Genomic DNA, 21,945 nt, shown 5'->3' with positions numbered 1-21,945 from the left:
CAGGTGGTTTTAATAATGACTGTCAAGAATGTTAAGAAAACAAAGAAACAACAGGGAAGGCGTTTTTACACAAGGCACAATTATTAATCTGACACCTCTTACAACTTATTTAAAAAAAAAGATCCTGGCAGTTTCACCTACAGGACCAATCAGTTAACATGAAAAAAACCTGAGCCAAGTTTCCCAAAGCTGCTCTTCACTTCGCCTTCAGCCCACTGACCTCCCTGATTGACCCGTCGTGGCTGCAGCTAATCAATGTTTTTTTGATTACAATATTAAAAATTTGGTTTATAAATTTACATGAAATTGTGGGAAAAAAAGTAAAGTCTTCAAAGAAGCTGCAGATTAATTTTCTGTTGATTGACTCATCGTCTGATCATGTGACACATGAACAGTTTCCCTCCAGTTTTAGATCATTTGGTTTCAATGTTTTCATATTAATATTGGCAGTGAGAAACTTCTGTATCTGAGAATCACTCGTCTTTTAAAACTTAAAAAAAAAAAGCTTTTCTCGAAACAGTTTCTTACATATAGTTTTGGTCAAAACGTCGACTTGTGTCCTTGAAAGAAACTAATCATCATCATCACCATCATCATCACCATCATCATCATGATCATCATGATCAACATCATCATCATCATCACCATCATCATCATCATCATCATCATCACCATCATCATCATCATCATCATCATCATCATCACCATCATCATCACCATCATCATCATCATCATCATCATCATCATCACCATCATCATCATCATCATCATCATCATCACCATCATCATCACCATCATCATCATGATCACCATCATCATCATCATGATCACCATCATCATCATCATCATGATGATCATCATCATCATCACCATCATCATCATCACCATCACCATCATCACCATCATCACCATCATTATCATCACCACCATCATCATCATCATCATCATCATCACCATCATCATCATCATCATCATCACCACCATCATCATCATCATCATCATCATCACCATCATCATCATCATCACCATCACCATAATCATCATCATCATCACCATCACCATCATCATCATCATCATCACCATCATCATCATCATCATCATCATCATCATCACCATCATCATCATCACCACCATCATCACCATCATCATCATCATCATCATCATCATCACCACCATCATCATCATCATCATCATCACCACCACCACCATCATCATCATCATCATCATCATCACCATCATCATCATCATGTATATCTGAGGTTCACTTCAGCAACATTTTTTAAAAAAGAAAATAAATCTGATAATACTTTTGCATATCAGGTAATTATTTACAAGTTCATATAAAAAAATACACTGTGAGTTTTAGCACAAACAATAGAAAGAATCTTTGAAGTAATAAAAAGTTTTTTAGCCCTTAAACTCCGACTTGTCGGAGGTTCATCAGTGTCCAACTGCTCATTTACAGAACGTTGAGCATTTTAGGGAAGAAGAAAAAAAATAGTAACAAAATTTATTATGTAGGATGTTAAAATATAGATGTTCTGTCGGACGAACAGGTTCATGTATTAAAACTGAGACATCACATGATTGCTCAGTTGTAGAAATGTGTTTTTGGAATTTGTGCATTTTGGAGATTGAACGAATCAAATACTAAGTAACTCATGAACCACGAGTTCGATCTGTCACCCGATAATTATTAACGATTGTTGATTGTCATGTATCGCTGTGCATTGTTCAGCCTTTGCTGAGATATTTGCTGATGTTCATTATCTGTGAACACGAATTCTACCGGATTCTTTCTCACACGTTTCTTTCAGATCACTTCCCCAAGAAATCAATAACGAGTTTTACATTAAAAATACTATCAACACAACCTGAAGTTCATCATCTGGTCAAAGGTTTTGTTTTGTTTTTTCCATTTTCCTGCTGAATTGAAACCAAAAAACATCTCTTCATTTTAATCCGATTCAGTCAAACTACAAACACGTTTCACAAAAACCTCAGGAGCCGAATCTGAACTCATCTGAGGTGTGACATCATAAATACAGTTTCCCAGGGCGTTAACACGATCGTAGAAATGTTCAGTTCAAGTAATGAAAACACAACATTTACAGTTACGGGTTTCCGTCCCTCCTCTCACGGGTTCCTCTCCTCGCATCGGCCGGCGGCGGCGTCCGGGCAGCGGCAGGTGAAGCCGCCGAGCCGCGGCAGACACAGGTGAGAACAGCCGGCGTTGTTGTTGCAGTAGTTGTAGACTGAAGAGTGAGGAGAGGAATAAACAGGAGCGAAGTTATCCTCACGTGAAGCGTGATGCGTCACGTCATGTAGCTAACGTTAGTCAATCCAGGAGATGTGATTCACACATTGATTCACTCAACACTTGTGACGAGTGTTGATCTCAGAACTTTAACGCTGACGTCACATCGACGACTCACAGCGTCCTTGTGACGTCATCGTTTACGGTGGATTTGGCACCAGAGCGCTGCGGATATTTACGCCACACTACACTGTGCAAATGACGCGTATACATCACCACGGCAACAGACGTGAACATCCGATGTCGCTCACTTTCCGTTGCACTGGTGACTTTTGCATTCTGTTTGACACTAGTGGGCCACCGTACAGAAGGCTGCGCGGCATCTCTGACCAAGTCGACAACGCTGACATGGAATTACAGAAATATTAACTTCACTCCACAGACGTTTCATTTAAATGATTTTGTTTTACGAATAACTGACGGACTGTAGAAGGTAAAATTGATTGACATTTCTGTTTTCATCTTCATAACTGTTATTATTGTTGTCCAACAGTTGTCTGTAGCTTGTTCGCGTTCAGGGTCGATGTTGTTGTATTAGAAAAAATTCCTTCACTTTCTGATGAACATGATTGTGAAGTTTAGTGAAAAAGTGTCAAAAATATTTTTACAGTTCTGCTCTGGAAAATAAGGGATCACAGAAAAACTAAACTAATGATTATTTTCTCGATTAATCGATTAGTTGTTTGGTTCATAAAATCAGAATAGTTGGCGATTAATTTAGTAGTCGATTACTAATCGATTCATCTTTTAACTGTCGCAGCTCTAAACTAACAGACTGAAACCCGGCGACCCGGCGCCGGTCAGGAGGAGCAGCAGGTGGTTTTCGCTGCACAGTTCCGGGCTCGGAGCCAGATGTGAGACTCAGAGTCCACAGCTGGTTCCCTGAGGTCGCGTCGCCCCGCCGTTCCCACGGTTACACATCCACACGTCTGGAATCAATTACTACGCTCGGCAAGGAAACTTGTTCTTCTCCCGCTGCATCAGACCAGAGCTCATAGAATCATGTAGGGCCTCAGGGTTAAAGGGCGAGTTCACCTCAAAACAATGTTCATCAAATTAAATTTAAGACTTTAAGATATTTGAATTTCGAGACGTTTAAATCACGTCTATGTTAATTGTCAGATTTATCGACCACAATAGATAAACAAGCAATATGATTAATAAGTGAACGTGGACTGGACTCGTGTACGGAGCAGGTCGACTGGAACATCAGACAGTCAGGCTAGCTGTTTACCCCTGCTTCCACTCTTTGTGCTAAGCTAAGCTAAAATAAGCTAAGCTTAAGCTAAGATAAGCACATCTTGACTCTTCTCAATAAACATTTCTTTCAAAAAGTTCTTCTGTTCTTTAAACTCGCTCCCTCATGTCTTATGGATTGTTTGTCTCTTTTGCTTCCTTGACTCCTTTCCTTCATCGTTTCCCTTGTGACTGGACTGAGTGACTGACTGATGATGTTGTACCTTGCGGACACTGTGTGGACGTCGTGGTGATGCCGTACAGCCGCGAGCGTTTCTGCGGCAGAAACTCATCCGTCTCTTTCTCCGAGTGGCGGTCCACAGCGACCACAGCCTCCCTGTGAAACAACGCAGTGACGTCACATCAACGCTCTCCACAGGGAAATGAATCGTTCAGGATTGTTTCTAAATCTCCAAATTATGAGTCTACTCAGGTAAAGGAGGAACCAGCAGAGAATCTAAGGAAGCTGTTTGTGTGAGTGTGTTTCTGTACCTCCTCCAGTCGGTGTAGTAGAGGTTCTTTCCGAACGACACCAGGGCGAAGGGGTAATGGATCCCGTCGACGATCTGCCTCCTCAGCCGCCGGTGAGGATCCATACACTCCACCTTCCTGGTTCCTGCAGAGGCCGATCAAAACATGAGCCGCGAGGAAATCGCTCATCACAAACTCATGGTGACGAACGTTCGCTCTCTGCGAAAAGTTTCATCCTCCCGGTAAATGGGAGAAATCTCAGTTAGCGGTAGATTCCTCACCTGCGTCGGCCCAGCACAGCTGCTGGTTGTCGGAGTCAAAGGTCAGAGCGTTGGGAAGCCCCAGGTCGTCCTTCACCAGGACGCTTCGGTCGGTCCCGTCCATGTTGGCCATCTCGATTTTAGGCCCGTCTCTGTCCCAGTCTGCCCAGAACAGCCGCCTGGAACCAGAAGAACCAAACCACTTCTTATTTTTCACTTTACGTGTTTCAATTTGACTCTACTGTTCAGCAGCACCGCATCTCTGATCGCTGTACGCAGACGACACATCGCTTTAACTACAAGTTACATCTGACTACGTCTTATTGCTTTCACTTTTTTCCACTTTCCTCTGTCAATGAAACCCTGTTAACTGGCGACTCACCCGTATGCCGGGTTGGTGACGATGGGTCGAGGGTTGACCAGGTCAGTGTCGAACAGGACTTTGCGCTGGCTGCCGTCCAGCTGGGACACCTCCACGGTGTCTCGCATGGAGTCGGTCCAGAAGAGGAGGCGCGACACGTGGTCGATGGCGATGCCTTCAGGACTCTGCAGCTCTGAGGACGTAAAGGTTTGGTTCTGACTTAATTCACTTCATTATCTCAAGTGGAATCTGATCACTTACTGACACAAGATTCTCAGAGACTCAGACAAACTAAAAAAAAGCTCTGAACCAGTGACTGGTGAAAGTGAAACTGGGCTGTTTGTGTTTTTCACTCCTTCCTTCCCGCCTCGATCTGGCGCTCTGACGTCTGTCGTACCTTTAGTGACGACCGGAATGACGTCTCCTCCGCTCACGCTGGCCTTGCTGATCGCCGGCCCGGTGATGTCGGTCCAGTAAACCATCTGCTCCACACAGTCGAAGGCCAGGGCGATCACCACCCGGTCCTGAGGGAGGGAACAGACGCTTTCATTCATCTGGAGACATTTTCAAAGAGTCTTTTGTCCGGAGCGTTGGAGAGTCAGAGAAGACGACAGTGACAGAAAAGAGAAGAACAGAGTTCTGAACAATAAGAGGATTGTTTCAGAAACGGTCTGAAGTGATTTAACTCGATTCATGACGAACAGTGAGTCTGTAGGTTCTTCAGCATCTCTACATATGAAACCATCTGTGAATCCTTTTTGTTCCTCCATCACCATTAAAAATTAAGTAGTTGAACTGTAATGACCTTTTCAAACTTTACAGCCTAATGCGGCTTCAAATGGTTGAAAGAATTTGACTAAAATGCCATTTACATCATCAGGAATTGCCACTTTCAACATGTCTGCCGAGTATCGTGAGCTTCTAAGTATCCCAAGTCCTTGAAACACGCGAACAATGCGTCGCCATGGCAGCTTCAACAGATCCATCTCCGAGTCTTACCGGGATGTGCAGCAGAGGTTTGGCCTCCTCCTTCCTCATGTTGTATCCGTCCAGAGGAACCTGTTCGATTTTCCCGCTCTGAGCAAACAGCAGGTGAGTTCCCGGAGCAATGGGGTGAACGTCGGGCCGCGGCGTCGGGCCCACCGGAGGCGGAGTCACTGCCTGGTTAATACCTGTGAAGGAGGAAAAGACTTTACTTTATTGTGGACAATATTTCATAACAGTGTAAATGTCAGACAACTTTAGTCAGCTTCATGGTTTCTGAGGACGGACTCACACAGCGGCATGCTGCCGGTGCCGGTGCGGGTGTCGGGGATCTCCTGTCCGTTGGCGTCCACGCACCAGCACTGACCAATGCCGGCGTGGCACTGCGTCGGCTCGAACGCTCCGTGTTGGTCGCACTGCAAGACGTACTGACCGACGGCCGGTCGGGGACGGAAGAAGGAGAAGAAGCCGGAGGAGGCGGCAGCGGCGGCGGCAGCCTGGGCGTCTCTTTGACGCTCACACTCGGTCTTCTCCCGCTCTGAGGACACAGAATAAGAATCAGAGTGAGACATCTACAGGAACTGTACAGATGCAAGACTTTTTGGAAATCTCAGCGTGTTAGCGTTAGCGTGTTAGCTGTCAGGACTTGACGTTCATCATCTCAAACTGGATTTTACCTGTTATCATACATGCATAGCATAACATGCTAACATCTGGCACCCGAAGGCTGATAGCATGAAAAAATTTGCATGGCTATTTTTTTTTATCGCACAAATTAAACTTAAGTCTTAAATGCTTCTTCATTTCAATGTAAAAAGCTAATGCTTAGAATTTTAGCATCAATTTCTGACAACAGCAGCGGACGATGTTGCGATCTTTCGTCATGAAGATTTTTTAATCTAATTTTCTCAAAAGGTTTTTTAGTTCCTGTTTGATTCCTGATGATTTCTCTTCCATTCCTTCTTTATATTATTTGTTGTTTCTTCTATTTTAACAATTGACCAATTGATGAATTGAATTCCTGTATTGATCAACTGATTGATTTTAGTGACACATGTTTCTTGAGAAATCTCCAAATATTCTCTGGTTCAAGTTTTCAAATGTCAGGACTTAATGAGTTGTCTTGTTCTAAATGATATTACAGTGAAAATCTCTGGAGGACGAACTTCAGAAATTGTGAGGAACATTTTTCAAAATAGTTGCAGCCATTTACTGACACTGAAACAATCATCATCCGCTGCTGTATATTGTCAGAAACATTACAAATCAGAAAACTGGATTCTGGGACGTGGCAGCTGCAGAGAAAACCTCTGGTTAAAGACTCTGTGGTCGCCGCGGGAAACATCCTCCGTCCTCGCAGCATCACAGAAACACCACAGACAGCAGGTCGACCATCAAAGACAAAGTGAGCTGCTGCGACGCAGCGACGGGTTCCGACAGGCGACAGTAACTGTAGACTTGAAGGTCGTAAAGACCATGAAAATATGACAAGACTTTGGAGCGGAGGAGTGAAGCTGTAATTAGTTTGCGGCGCTCGGCTCCCGACACCTGGAATCACTGCTGCAGCGCCGGGGTGAAGCCAAACCACCGACACACGACGACGACGAGGAGAAAACATGACATCTGAATATGACACATCAGATCGGGAGGAGAAGGTGAAGTAGCGTTAGATTAATGTTCCTCTACCGGAGAAAAGAAATCATGTGGGCAATTCGCAAAACCTGTAAACTGGAGTTTATCATCACATTCAACGTAATGTATAACACGGACACAACACGGCGAAACACAGAGTCTGTGTCCTTCTCATATTTTGGTTTTGGGAAAAATATGACTGTTCCTCCAAAACTCCCTCAGACAATATTTCATCTCTGCCTCTGCAACTTGTTTTTGAGAAGTGGGTCAGTGAGTGAACAGAACAGAGATACGAGACGAGTGATTCTGTCGTTTCGTCTTTGTCTGATCGGACGACGTCGACGACCCTGAGCACATGAACCCAGAGTTCTGTGCGTCATCCAGTGTTTGTTGAGTCTGATCTGAAATCTGTTGATCCTCCGTCACCTCGTCTCCGTTCTTCCCACGTGAACATTCAGCTCGAGTGTTTTGCACTCGTCCCCTGTGAGACGTCTGTGGATCAAACGTCAGTCTGTTTTTCACTACAGACCTTTCAGACCTTCACCATTCTGCTGTGACCGGGTGTGTGTGTCACCTACCTGTGGATGTGGGGCTGCACTGGAATCCGTCGCCGTGGAAACCAGGGTGGCAGCGGCAGGTGTAGGAGCCCGGCGCGTTGGAGCAGAGGGCGTCGCGGTGGCACCGGTCCTGCTGACACTCGTCTACGTCTGAGCGGACGCAAAGAAAAAACGAAAGATGAGGACGAATGTGAATTACAGACGAAACTCTGGTTTAACGTACAGTACCAGTACCGACCACTAGGGTGCTGCCCCCACAGGAATTCACCTAGACGTCTCATTAAAGGACTTTTAACCGCCACCAGGGGGCGATCAGGATGATTTGGCTTCACTTTAGAGGAGGAAACTGATCTAATGTCGTCGTGTGGAGAACTCAGTGTCTCAGAGTTACAGGAAGTGAAACGTATTGTTTGTTCAGCTGCTCTGAACACGACTGGTTCCCCTGCAGCTGATACCGAAACAAACCACAACACAGCCCCAAGGTTCCGCAGATGACAACACTCCTGATAAGACGGACTCACCCCGACACACGCGACCGTCGCCCACGAAGCCCGGCAGGCAGGAGCAGACGAAGGCCGAGCCGCCGCTGTAGCTGCACTGAGCTCGATCCGGGACGTCGCAGTCGTGACTTCCTGTCTGACAGTGATCGACCGGACGGTTCTCCTCTGGAGGACGGGACGGAGACACAACGCACATGAATAACTTATATAAAGATGACCACTGACTGTATATAAAGACGATCACTGAGTGTATATAAAGACGATCACTGAGTGTATATAAAGACGATCAGTGACTGTATATAAAGACGATCAGAGACTGTATATAAAGACGATCAGTGACTGTATATAAAGACGATCAGAGACTGTATATAAAGACGATCACTGACTGTATATAAAGACCATCACTGAGTGTATATAAAGACGATCAGTGACTGTATATAAAGACGATCACTGACTGTATATAGAGACGATCACTGACTGTATATAAAGACGATCACTGACTGTATATAAAGACCATCACTGAGTGTATATAAAGACGATCACTGAGTGTATATAAAGACGATCAGTGACTGTATATAAAGACGATCAGAGACTGTATATAAAGACGATCACTGACTGTATATAAAGACGATCAGAGACTGTATATAAAGATGATCACTGACTGTATATAAAGACGATCAATGACTGTATATAAAGACGATCACTGAATGTATATAAAGACGATCACTGACTGTATATAAAGACGATCACTGACTGTATATAGAGACGATCACTGACTGTATATAAAGACGATCACTGACTGTATATAAAGACGATCAGTGACTGTATATAAAGACGATCACTGACTGTATATAAAGACGATCACTGCCTGTATATAAAGACGATCACTGACTGTATATAAAGACGATCACTGACTGTATATAAAGACGATCAGTGACTGTATATAAAGATGATCACTGACTGTATATAAAGACGATCACTGACTGTATATAAAGACGATCACTGACTGTATATAAAGACGATCACTGACTGTATATAAAGACGATCACTGACTGTATATAGAGACGATCACTGACTGTATATAAAGACGATCACTGACTGTATATAAAGACGATCACTGACTGTATATAAAGATGATCAGTGAGAACAAGTCACGTTTACAGTCGAAACCAAACCTCCAGTTTTCGTGTCCTGGCGGCTTTGAGAACATCTGAACATCTGTCTCTTTAACAAGAGACTCTCTTCAAACAGAGTCACACACAGGAATGACACACTCCGCCCACACACACACAAACACAGCTGTGGACACACACACATACACACACACACACACACAGCCACACACACACGTGTGAACGTACCGACGCAGGTCCGTCCGTCGCTGGCGAACGTGAAGCCGCTCTCACACTCGCAGCGGAAGCTTCCGGGCTGGTTGCTGCAGACGGCGTTGGATCCACAGAGCCACAGATTCTCTCTGCACTCGTCCACGTCTGACGATGATATATAATAATAGATTATTATAATATGTCTATATATAATATATTATATATATTATATTATTATATTATATATAGTTCATGTTATTTTACTGGGATTGTCACTTGTTATATGTATATATATATATATATATATATATATATATATATATATATATATATATATACATATATGTATATATAAACTTCTTTAAAACATATTTCCGTGTGATTTTCACCGCGGTGTTCGGAGCGTGTGTTACCGTGGCAGTAGCGTCCGTCTCCGGCGAAGCCTGCAGAACACTCGCAGCTGAACTGGAGGCCGTCGCCTGGACGACACACGGCGTTGATGTCGCAACCGTGTCGGCCGGTGAAACACGGATTCTGCTCTGGAAGACTGCCTGAGGGATAAAAAAAAGAGAAAAATGAAATTCAGAAAGTGAAAACACACAGTTTGTTTTGCTTCATGGACCAATCGTCTCTTGTTCCCATCATGCATCAGTGTCTGAAGATTCCTCCTCACAGGAGAAACTAGACCCAGATGTTACACTGACTCCGGCTGAGTTCTGTTTGCTTGTGTAACTCTGAACCTGCACTTTTACCTCCAACCCTCCTGCTCATGAGAAGAGAAATGGTCCTGATGCCCCCCCCCCGGAGGTTGGTATCCCCATGACCTCTCTCGCTGACCTTTCCCCCCTGCCAACGTTCTCACAGCTGAGGAAATACAGCCGCTACCAACAATCGACTGTTTGTCTTCCTTTGAAGGTTCAGCTTCACCACATTCCTCTGAGCCACAACAACTCACTGGCGAGCAGGAGACCGGACTCGGCCCTGGACTGCGTCCTGATCCGAGACTGGAAAACCTCGGACAAATCAGAAATTATCAGCCCTGCGACTAAAGATTATTTTCATTGTCAATGAGTCTGGTAAATATTCCTTTAATGAACCGTTTAGTTGATGAAAAGTTCCTGAAAGTCCGACAGTCCAGAACACAAAGACTTTGGGTTTAAAGCAGAAAAATCCTAATTCCTTTTTTTGCTTTTGAATCTTTTTTTTGCTCGACGTCTACGACGCGTGTGAACTCACTGTGGACGGAGCCGATCTTGTTGCTCATGGCGTAGCGGATCAGATGGTTATCGGCGTCGAACATCACGAAGATCTGGTCCACGCTGAGCTGCTGGGTGGACAGCGCCGCCCTGGTGGCCTCGTCGTGCTGGCAGCTCTGGAAGGTGATTGTCTGACGCCACTGGTAGCTTCTGGTCTGGACATCGCCGTCAGGAGGGGTGATGGTGTAGTCGCGGTTGGAGGAGGAAGTGATCACTGGGAGTAAAAATAAACATTAAAAACCTCAGAGTAGCAGATTTACTCTGAACCAGTGTTTGAGTTTGAGTAAATGGTCCTTACGGTTTTGGTCGTACTGGTAGATTTCTTTGTACTGGTTGATCTGGACTGAGGATCCCGGCGAGATGGCGGGCAGACGTCCCTCCAGCTCCGTGCTCACCACCAGGTGGTCGTGTTCGTCGATGCCTTTAAACTGCTGCTTGATGCTCAGTCGCTCATTCCCAGGCTGGAAGATCACCTCGGCCTGCCGGGAAAAGACGCCACCTGCATGGAGAAACAAGCCATGAGGCATTGGAGTTCACGGTCACCCACTTTTAAAACCCAAAACATATCACGTATATATACTGCGAATCATCCAAATCACAGTCCGTCTGTAGAGAACATGAGCAACAACATTTTGAATTATGTTTAAATTTGGTATCAAAACGTCTCCTCACCAATCAGACTGAAGCCGTTCTGGAAGCCGGGCTGCTCCAGAGCGAAGGCCCAGCCGATGACTCCTCCCAGGGACGACAACGGTTGCAGGGAGGGCCCCACGCTGTCAGGGATGCTGCTGATGGCCACGTAGGCCCGTCCGTCATTGGCCACCACGTATGAGTGCAAGTCGTTGTTACTGAACTCCACAGGTGAAGGCGAGTTTCCCACGAACACTCGACCATTCACCTTTCCATTCATCCTCTGTGGTTTGCCTGGAAAATGACACAGATTTGGTCACTAGAGCAGAAGTCCTGTAGTCCGTCGAGGATCGGAGCTGCTGGAGCAGCATCAGGTGTCGTGACATCTCGGGTACAATCTCGCATCATTGTGGGATAAATGTAGTGTTTGAGTGTTTGAGATACAATTAGTCTTTTGCAAAGGACCTTAAATACCACCAAAAATCCTCCTCACCTTCTGCAACACAGTTTTTCCCGTCACCATAGAAACCAGGTCTGCAGTGGCAGCAGTATCCGTTGCTGTAATCCCGGCAGTCTGCAAAGGCGGAGCATTTGTGCCTGTTGTGGGCACATGTCTCCAAATTGTACGCAAATACTGTGAAAAGAACCAAAGAAGGAAACAATCAGCTCCAACGAAAACAAAACGGAAGAAGATTTCGTCTAAATCTTCAAGCACAAAGGTTTTGATCATTAGTAGTTTACCATCCACATCCAGATCTTCGTCTTCATCCACCACAATGATCTGGGGGTGCTGGGGCTGGGAATAGGGTGGTACTGGTTGGACTGGTTCAGGATCTGCGTATCCTGGCTGGACTGGGGAGTATCTAGGTTGACTGGATCCAGGGATAGTGTTTCGTGGTTGGGCCGGACCAGGGACCGGGTATCCTGGCTGGACTGGGGAGTATCTAGGTTCACTGGGTTCAGGGCTGGTGTATCGTGGTTGCAAAGGGTCAGAGATGGGGTATCTGGTCTCGGTTTGTTCTGGGTAACTTGGAGGATCCCCTGCGGGGGCTCTGTATGTTGATGTAACAGTCCCAGAATCAGGGTATTCTGGCTCAAACTGCCCTGGTGCTTCATACTCTGGCTCTTCAGGCTCTGGTGTGACATACCCTGGTGTGACTGTCTCAGCTTCTGGGTCACCAGTTTGGTACTCAGTGGGAGCCTCAGTTGGATACGCCTCCTTCTCTTCTGGTGCTGTTTCGGTTGTCATGGAGAAGTCCACCTCCTGTTGCTCATCAGGTTTCCTTGGCAACATTGTCACAGGAGGTTTGGTGGTAACCTCCTCCTCCTCTGGAAAGTTCGGGACAATTCCTGGTATGATGGCGGCAAAGAACCCCGAGGGACCGATCTCGTACACCCAAACTCCTTTTCGTCCAGAGTTTGTCTTTCTGTTTAGATATAGGAAGGAAGAAAAATCTGTGAAAAATCAATGAAAGGACACAAACTTAGAAAGTGGATGGCCATTGAGATGCAAACCAAATTGGGGCAAGACATGGATCCACACAAGTTTTCAACATCTTGGTTTACAAAAATAACTGATACGTAAGCCTCAGAAGACTCATTGCAGAAGCTGTGTGAGAACTTTTATTGTCATGTCTGGTGTTTCAGGGCTGTAACAAAGAGGTTTCTGGTTGCACGTTCAATTGTTTCTAGAGAAGACTGATCATTTCAAATCCTAAAGACTTCAAGACATTTTCATCAAATAAATTGTAACAGTGCCACTTTTAGAAATACTGTTGATTAGTTATGTACACAGTGAGAAAATCTTCTACAAAGTATAATTTCATATTAGCAAATTCTAATCACAAAGGCACCAGTATTTGGCATGTGAGCATTCTGCTACCCACGATAACATAGATGTGGATTCATTATCTATAAAACATACATCTATCGAAAAAAAAAATCATCACCAGCTGTCAACCAGTGGCACCAGATTCATACTCAGTAAGGTCTCTGATGGAGGCCTCTTCATCAGTGGTAGTTCGGAAGTATATCCCATGTGTCGTCCCGTACCAGCGCGCCACCATGCCTTCATTGAAGCCGGCCTCTAGGAGCTTACTCTCACCGCCCACCGACGTGGAGTGGAACTGCAGGCCGCTTGTGGGATACAAGAGGATGGCACAGGAAGACGACTTCATGGAGGCCAACACCAGCTGGAAGGTGTTTCTCTGAAAGTATAAACAAAACGTTGTTGAGCAGCAGTTCTTGGTTTTTTGCTCCTTGAGTGGCTCAGTTCTTCAGATTTTCCATTCTGGCCAGTAGTTAATATGCAAATTTAATCATTTTCAAACCATAGTGCTGACTCTTGATGGAGCAGAGACCCAGAGAGTTTCTGATCTTTACAGGAAGGTGGTCAGAGGAACTACTATGAAACAGAGATGAAGTGGATGGTACAAACACTCAACATCTTGAATAAACTCTGTAGATTTCAGTATGTGACAGAGTTCAGTAACTTGGTGACTGACACTTTGCTTGGCAAGCCACAGGCTAGCTAACATCAGCATGTTATTGGCTAACTAGCATTTAGCTCTCCAGCCATGGTAGCCAACCAATAGGCCTACACATACACATAGTCTACAGGATTGGAATTTGAAACTCTCTGTTACTTGAGGGTCAGTTTATTTCTCAGTTTTAAGGAGATTGAGCGTCTCTGTGCAGTGGATGGAGTTTGCGCGGAGTTTTGCCAGACGCAGGTTTCTTGAGGTCTGGGAGGATGCTAACCTCAACGAAATGAGAAAAAGTACAACTCCCGTCCACCACAAAGTTGTCTCGACAGAGTAGTTGTCTAGCTTTCTAACGCTTGGTGAGTTTACAAGCAGGAATCAGCTGGTTTTTATTGAAGGTTTGAGGGTGTTTGAGCTGTGAAAGCTTTGAGCTGTCTGTCTGCAACGCGGCTCACCTTAGCGTCCAGTCCGTCGCCTTGACCAGGTGTCCCCCGGGCGGCCATGTTCACCCAGGTTATGACGAGGACGCTGCTGGGCTCCACGTTGTAGTCTCTGGGGAATGCCTGCTTGATGTGCTCATGAGCTCGACTCAGTACGTCCGGGCTGCTGTCCCGCCTGTAGAAGACGTTCCCCTGTCCGTCGCTGTTGTCCAGGTCTCCCAGCAGGGCGGCCATCATGGTGAAGTTGGCAGGCATCTTCCCCAGGTGCTCGCTCTCAGCCGGAGGGTTGAAAGAACTCACAAATCCATTGGTGTTAATCTGGAACAGACGGTAGATTAAGGTGAGTGACAAGGAACTCCAGGAGAATTCTTGAAGATCATGTGGCGACTCATCATATGTATGGAAGTTCATTTCTGACGCTTGAAAAAAAATAATTATAGAATAATGTTAATCTAAATTTATTTATATGAAAGAAACTTTACTTACTTTTTTCTTATGATATAGAACTGTTAATTACGACTTCTTGTGTCTCTTAATTATCAGAAGCCATATTAATACAAGGCTGAGACTCGTTCTTACATCATAGTTTCTTCTTACAATTACAAAGTTTTTATCTAAGAGGAATAAAAATCCGTAGAAAAAATACTCACAATTATGACACAGCCATATGATAACAAGGTAGAATCTCTTAAAGGTCAAATATTTACGAGATACATTCTTAAAGTTAAAATGTAATATCACGTACTTCGTATCTCGTGATTATGAGACAGGATTTCTAATCACGAGGAATTAATTATGACCTAGCACCATGATTATGGTAATTTCCTCCTTATTATGAGATAATATTTTAATTAATCCTTAATAATTGGGATATCCATTATTATGTGACATCTTTTAAAGTTGTGACTTTAGGCTGCAGAGCACATCAGGCTTTCTCAAAATTATGACTCAAACTAAACTTAAATAATCATGACGGCTCAAAAAGTCATAACTCTGTTGTCTGTTACTGATTATGACTTTACAAAAAAGAAATTGTCCTGTGCTTAATTAGATATTTTTCTTGATTATGAGGCCAAAAAAACGGTTATAAATTTATTCTAAATTACACGATAATGAGTCATAATCATGAAATAATATGTAGGTGGTGGATTATCCTTCCTTTTGAGGAAAGGTGGCAGAAATGAACTCCTGCGGATTGAAGGATTGAAGGATTGAAAGATTGAAGGATTGAAGGATTGAAAGATTGAAGGATTGAAGGGGTTATTGACCTGCTGGGAAAATGTGAATGAGTGTCGGCCGCGACCACGAAGGATTGAAGACTCACAGAAGAAGAAGAAGAAGAGGATGAAGAGGAAGAAGAAGAAGAAGAGGATGAAGAGGAAGAAGAAGGAGTAGAAGTGATTTGTGTGTTTGACGGACGGAGCACAGACAGATCTCCAGTCAGCTTTCCGGACTCTCGACCTCTTTGCAGCTCTGCTCGCTCGGTCAGCCCACAGGAATTCTGCACCATAAACTTCCCATTGACTCAGAAGAATAGGATCCTTTTAACCTCATTAACTTAAATCCGCCTTAAGCTGAGCGCGAACAAGCGCCGCACAGCGACATGAGGCCGGAGCGTCGTCGTCCAGTGGCACCACGGAGCCAAACCAGAGAGTTTCCTCTGCGTCTGAGACGAAGGCAGAAGGATTCAGCGGTTTGTTTCTCCTCAAACATTAGTTTTAGTTTCTGTCCGACGCCACATGTTGATGAAGAGACAATAGCTGAACTACAAACTTTTTGAAATATTACGGCTGCAAGTAACTTGATTTTCTTTTTGTTAAATGAATCTGCAAATTGTTTTAATTTCAGCAACACTGATATACATACATACATTCATATTAAATCAGGTATGACAAATCATTAAATGTCTTTTAACTGATTCAGTTTTACTAAAGACTAAATAAAAATAGGAGTTTGTGTGAATTTCACACGTTCACGTGTTTCACATTTAAAAGCCAACGTCATAAAAGCTTTGTGAGAACTTTAAGCAGCCACATGGTTGTTGACGGAGCACAGACCACGCTCCACGCTGCCCTGACGATTATTATCATTTACTCAGGGATTATGGGGCAGTTTACCAGAAAGCCACAGATATTCACATGGTTAATGTTCAACTCTGTGGCGTCTGAGTTCACAAGAACCAACTGAAGCATCATCAACATGTGTTGATCGTTTGTTCTGCGGTTTGTACAAAGAAAAACTTGGACGAGACTCGATCAAGTCTATAATATTCAACGTGTTTAATCTGTTTTTATATTTTTTTCCTGTGAATAGCTGATGCTTTTTCAATCATATTGAAATCTTCTACAATCTTTATCAACTCAATGTTTCCATCAACATGCACTGTTTTGTTTGTTTAACGTAACGAATATTACACGTAAATGACTGTTTATCGGCCCCTGGTGTCTGGCTGCAGTATAGGTCATAAGCCCCGCCCCCTATATACAGTCACTGGTCGTCTTTATATACAGTCACTGGTCGTCTTTATATACAGTCACTGATCGTCTTCATATACAGTCACTGATCTTCTTTATATACAGTCACTGATCGTCTTTATATACAGTCACTGATCGTCTTTATATACAGTCACTGATCGTCTTTATATACAGTCAGTGGTCGTCTTTATATACAGTCACTGATCGTCTTTATATACAGTCACTGATCGTCTTTATATACAGTCAGTGATCGTCTTTATATACAGTCGCTGATAGTCTTTATATACAGTCACTGATCGTCTTCATATACAGTCAGTGATTGTCTTTATATACAGTCGCTGATAGTCTTTATATACAGTCGCTGATAGTCTTTATATACAGTCACTGATAGTCTTTATATACAGTCAGTGATTGTCTTTATATACAGTCAGTTATGGTCTTAATATACAGTCAGTGATCCTCTTTATATACAGTCAGTGATCGTATTTATATACAGTCAGTGATCGTCTTCATATACAGTCAGTGATCGTCTTCATATACAGTCGCTGATCATCTTTATATACAGTCAGTGATCGTCTTTATATACAGTCAGTGATCGTCTTTATATACAGTCAGTGATCGTCTTTATATACAGTCAGTGATCGTCTTTATATACAGTCAGTGATCGTCTTCATATACAGTCAGTGATCGTCTTTATATACAGTCAGTGATCGTCTTTATATACAGTCAGTGATCGTCTTCATATACAGTCAGTGATCGTCTTTATATACAGTCAGTGGTCGTCTTTATATACAGTCAGTGATCGTCTTTATATACAGTCAGTGGTCGTCTTTATATACATTCTATTGACGTGATGATTTTAAAAGTATCAGATGTTAATTGAGTAAAAAGGTAAAAACCGTGTGAAACAGTTTTGTTGCTGAGTGTTTCCCTGAGCTTCTTGACTCAACATGTGGTCATGATAATAATAACAATAATAATAATGTAATAACATGTACAGCTGAAATGAGACGTATGTTCTCATGGTGATATCACACATGTCCGACCCCTGAGATCATCACTATCAGTGTGAGAACAGCGGAGGAGGAAACACCCTGAGCGCCGCCATCTGGTTTTTGGACGACAGATGTCTCGCATCTATACATTCCAGATGTGCCGTCTCCGTAGGGACGCTGCTCTTCCTGTCGGGCGTTTATGTATACGAGCGGAAGAATCTTCTGGAGTCGAGCCCAGAGATGTAACTGAACAGAGGCTGAAGACGCTTAGAATGTAAAGGAACTGGAGGACAGATAATTACTGAGAAGGCTCAGAACAACAGCATGCCATTCATTCATCCAGGGGGGGGGGGGGGGGGGGGGGGGGGGGGGGGCAGGGGGTAGTTAGAGGCACTTTAAGGGGGGGGGTAATTTATAGACTGCAGACTCACAGCAACCAATTAGAGCTTCACACTGTGGGAACGTCGAGAGACTCTGGCGTTTTATTCTAAAAATCTCCACTGTTACGTTTGTTTGTAGAAAAGGTTCAAGCACAAGAAAAAAAAGTTATACGATGCAAAATAATGAAAAAAAAGGAATGAATTAAGACGAGAATCAAGACGAGAATCAGAATCTACGAAAACAAGAATCAACAAATCCTACAAACACAGAAAGTTTCAGGATGATTCGAGTAAAAACTGATTGATGGAGCGGTGAGGCTTTGTCCTGCTGCTGCACAACAGACAAACCAACTGACCAACTGACCAATCAACTGACGAACCAACCAACCAACTGACCAATCAACTGACCAACTGACCAATCAACTGACCAACTGACCAACCAACTGACCAATCAACTGACCAACTGACCAACCAACTGACCAACTGACCAATCAACTGACGAACCAACCAACCAACTGACCAATCAACTGACCAACTGACCAATCAACTGACCAACTGACCAACCAACTGACCAATCAACTGACCAACTGACCAACCAACTGACCAACTGACGAATCAACTGACCAACTGACCAACCAACTGACCAATCAACTGACCAACTGACGAGCCAATTGACCAACTGACGGACCAACTGACAATGTGTTGTCTGAGCTGACAGAGCTTCGTCACTTCATCACTTCCTCTTCATCACTTTTTCTCTGCTCACGTTTCTTCTCTTGTAGTTTTTACTCTTCACTCGTCACAAGAGTTCGTCCGGTTTGCAAAGTTAAGGTCGCTACAGAAGAAATTAGGCGGAGTCAAAGCTGGACTGTAACCACGACGACAACAGAGCGACAGAGTCTCTGACAGCCAATGACAATGCTTCTGCATTTATAGGAAGTCACGGTCAACGTGGCAGACGATCGTCACTCACTTCGAATATCACTCGTCTGATAAAACAAAGACTTTTCATAAAGACGTGAAGAAGAAGAAGAATGATGATGTCATCACACAAAAGCTGAGTCATATGTCAAAATATATTTTCACAGATTCGTATTTGATTTAACGATTCATTATTTTTCTCAGTTATCAATTTGTCGTTTAATCTATAAAAATTGTCGCATATCAAATTTACCGTCATGAAACAAAAGATAAAAATTCACCTGTGACCTTTGACCCAAGTGTCAAGTTTTACTGAAGTTCAGGATCAGATCTGATGTCAGCGCCGACAACAGTCCTGAGGAATGTGGTGTGTGTGTGTGTGTGTGTGTGAGTGTTGTTTGTTCAGACGTGTTGATTCTGTTGAAGATGTGAACAGAGGCTGGAATGTGAGTCAATTAACAGCCAACGCAGATAAGTCTTTTATCAGCCCACACACACACACACACACACACACACACACACTCACTCACATTAAACCACAATCACCACTGATCAAACAAAGCAGCAGACACACACACACACACACACACACACACACACACACACACTCACTCACATTAAACCACAATCACCACTGATCAAACAAAGCAGCAGACACACACACACACACACACACACACACACACACACACACACACACTCACTCACATTAAACCACAATCACCACTGATCAAACAAAGCAGCAGACACACACACACACACACACACACACAGAGACGACTCTTATTTTGTAAACAGTTTTGACCCAAAAGAAAAGCTAATCAGCTGTAAACACACACACACACTCCTCACTACTCTGGAGGAGGAACAGCGATGGTGAAAAGTCAGAGCAGGGACGACGACAATGAGGTGGAACTGCTCCTGACAGGAAATGTTAGCGAAATCGAGTTGTGACTTAAAAGAACCAATCAGAGAAGAGAACGTGTGTGGCGGCTGCCTCATCGTCTGCAAACTGAAACACAACCTGGAATTTTCACACTGACACGTGGACCAGCAGCGTTTTATCACAAGTCTCTGATTCAGAGGCTGGAAAACTCTGGAACGCCAGGCGTAACCATGGCAACAGTGATCCGCTTTTAAAACCGAAACGTGTGGGCGGAGCCTCCATGTGTATCGAAAGGAGTTGAAGTGTTGGCTGATGTTTAAGCAGCAACGTTTAGTCAATTTATTAGATCTTAACTAGTCAATATGCAGATGATCTGCTATTGTATAAGCACAAACACCAAAGATCTTCTGTTTCCAGCTTCACACACACACATTTATATATATAAATACTGTATATATATTGACCTCACTATGTAAAGTGCCTTTGGACAAAGTATGTTGTGATTTGTCTCTATACAAATAAGACTGAATTGAATTGAATATATATATATATACAGTTTCATGACGTCAGGGCACCTGATTGGTGGTTGACAGATTTTTTGTCCGTAACAAACTTTCCATCCAAAACACAAACAATCGATGACGTGTGAAACCAAATTCTTTCTTTGCTAAACGAGACTTTTTGCTTTTGTTATAAAAGTGACGAAGTCAAAGATCGATCAGGCAACAGGGTCAATACATGATGATCAAAAAAGAAGTCAACAGACGAGAGAAACATCACTTGAAATATCACATTAAAAATAATATTATCATCATGTTTATAATAAACATGTAATTTAATTGTTATATCTTTGAGAATAAATGTTACTGCACATCATTGTCAGTTCCACAGGTTATGAAAGGTGCTGTACATATAAAGTTTGTTTGATTGATTGATTCATCTATTAAAACTTCATGAATAAACAATCCAGGTCATTTAAATGTTAAAATGAAAACTACAGAATCAGCTGATGAAAACTTCTGCTCCATTAAACTTTCCTCAGGATTTCATTGTCCCGTCACTTTTGGACCTTCTGTCGAGTTTAATGATAAACTGAGTGATGATTAATAATCAATATCTGCAGCATCTTAAAGATCCAAACTTCAGATTAACTTTGATTTGATTTTGTTTCTGAAATAAACTCTGTTCAACTTTTACTCATAGTTCTGGTTTATTTCATTTTTCTTTCTAGTTGGTGCCGAGGTTCCTCTCAGGTTCCTCTGAGTTTCCTCTCAGGTTCCTCTGAGTTTCCTCTCAGGTTCCTCTGAGGTTCCACTCAGGTTCCTCTGAGTTTCCTCTCAGGTTCCTCTGAGGTTCCACTCAGGTTCCCCTGAAGTTCCCCTCCTCCCCGGTAAACTCACGTAGACTCTGTCGAAGTTCTGGCCGAAGAAGAACAGGGGTCCGTCGAGAGGCACCTCGGCGGTGGAGTCCGACCCCGGCGGCAGCTCCTGGTCTCCGGCTGCAGGTCCGAACTGGAACAGCTCGTCCAGCTCCAGAGCCCGGGTCAAGACGCCCAGGCTCAGCAGACAGGACCAGACCCACAACCGGCTCCGGGACCCGGGACTCATCGTGCACGACCCGATGCTGCTCCGAGGAGGGACGCAAGTCAAAAGACACAGCGGTGTTCCGCAGGGAAGGAAAGCCGGCGAGGAGGCGAGGAGAGCGGCCACACGAGGGGGAGCAGCCGACACAGAGGCGCACAGCGGCGGACTGAGGGAGGAGGAAGAGAGAGGGGGAGGATGGACGGACGGATGGATGGAGGGGGGGCTTCCAACTTTAGTTTCAAAATAAAGGTCTG

At 43.8% G+C, this 21,945-nt stretch overlaps 1 protein-coding gene across 1 annotated transcript; it reads right to left on the bottom strand.

The window, feature by feature from the left end:
- Window positions 1–1,918: 1,918 nt before the first annotated feature.
- Window positions 1,919–21,851, bottom strand: LOC118312784 (nidogen-1-like). Its single transcript, XM_035637682.2, has 20 exons — window positions 21,509–21,851; window positions 14,468–14,770; window positions 13,510–13,736; window positions 12,271–12,956; window positions 12,023–12,163; window positions 11,572–11,823; window positions 11,198–11,398; window positions 10,880–11,113; window positions 10,057–10,194; window positions 9,680–9,808; window positions 8,340–8,483; window positions 7,840–7,968; window positions 5,922–6,167; window positions 5,645–5,817; window positions 5,043–5,169; window positions 4,667–4,838; window positions 4,306–4,463; window positions 4,046–4,169; window positions 3,778–3,890; window positions 1,919–2,255 (listed from the first exon to the last, which is right to left on the bottom strand). Exons 1-20 carry the CDS (start codon window positions 21,713–21,715, stop codon window positions 2,137–2,139), a joined length of 4,023 nt encoding a protein of 1,340 aa, XP_035493575.1. The 5' UTR covers window positions 21,716–21,851; the 3' UTR covers window positions 1,919–2,136.
- Between the last annotated feature and the right edge of the window lie 94 nt (window positions 21,852–21,945).

Source organism: Scophthalmus maximus, chromosome 8 (genome assembly GCF_022379125.1).
Source record: "Scophthalmus maximus strain ysfricsl-2021 chromosome 8, ASM2237912v1, whole genome shotgun sequence".
NCBI classification, from domain to species: domain Eukaryota; kingdom Metazoa; phylum Chordata; class Actinopteri; order Pleuronectiformes; family Scophthalmidae; genus Scophthalmus; species Scophthalmus maximus.
Note: the sequence above shows the minus strand (reverse complement) of the source record. Positions and strands in the feature narration are given on the sequence as shown.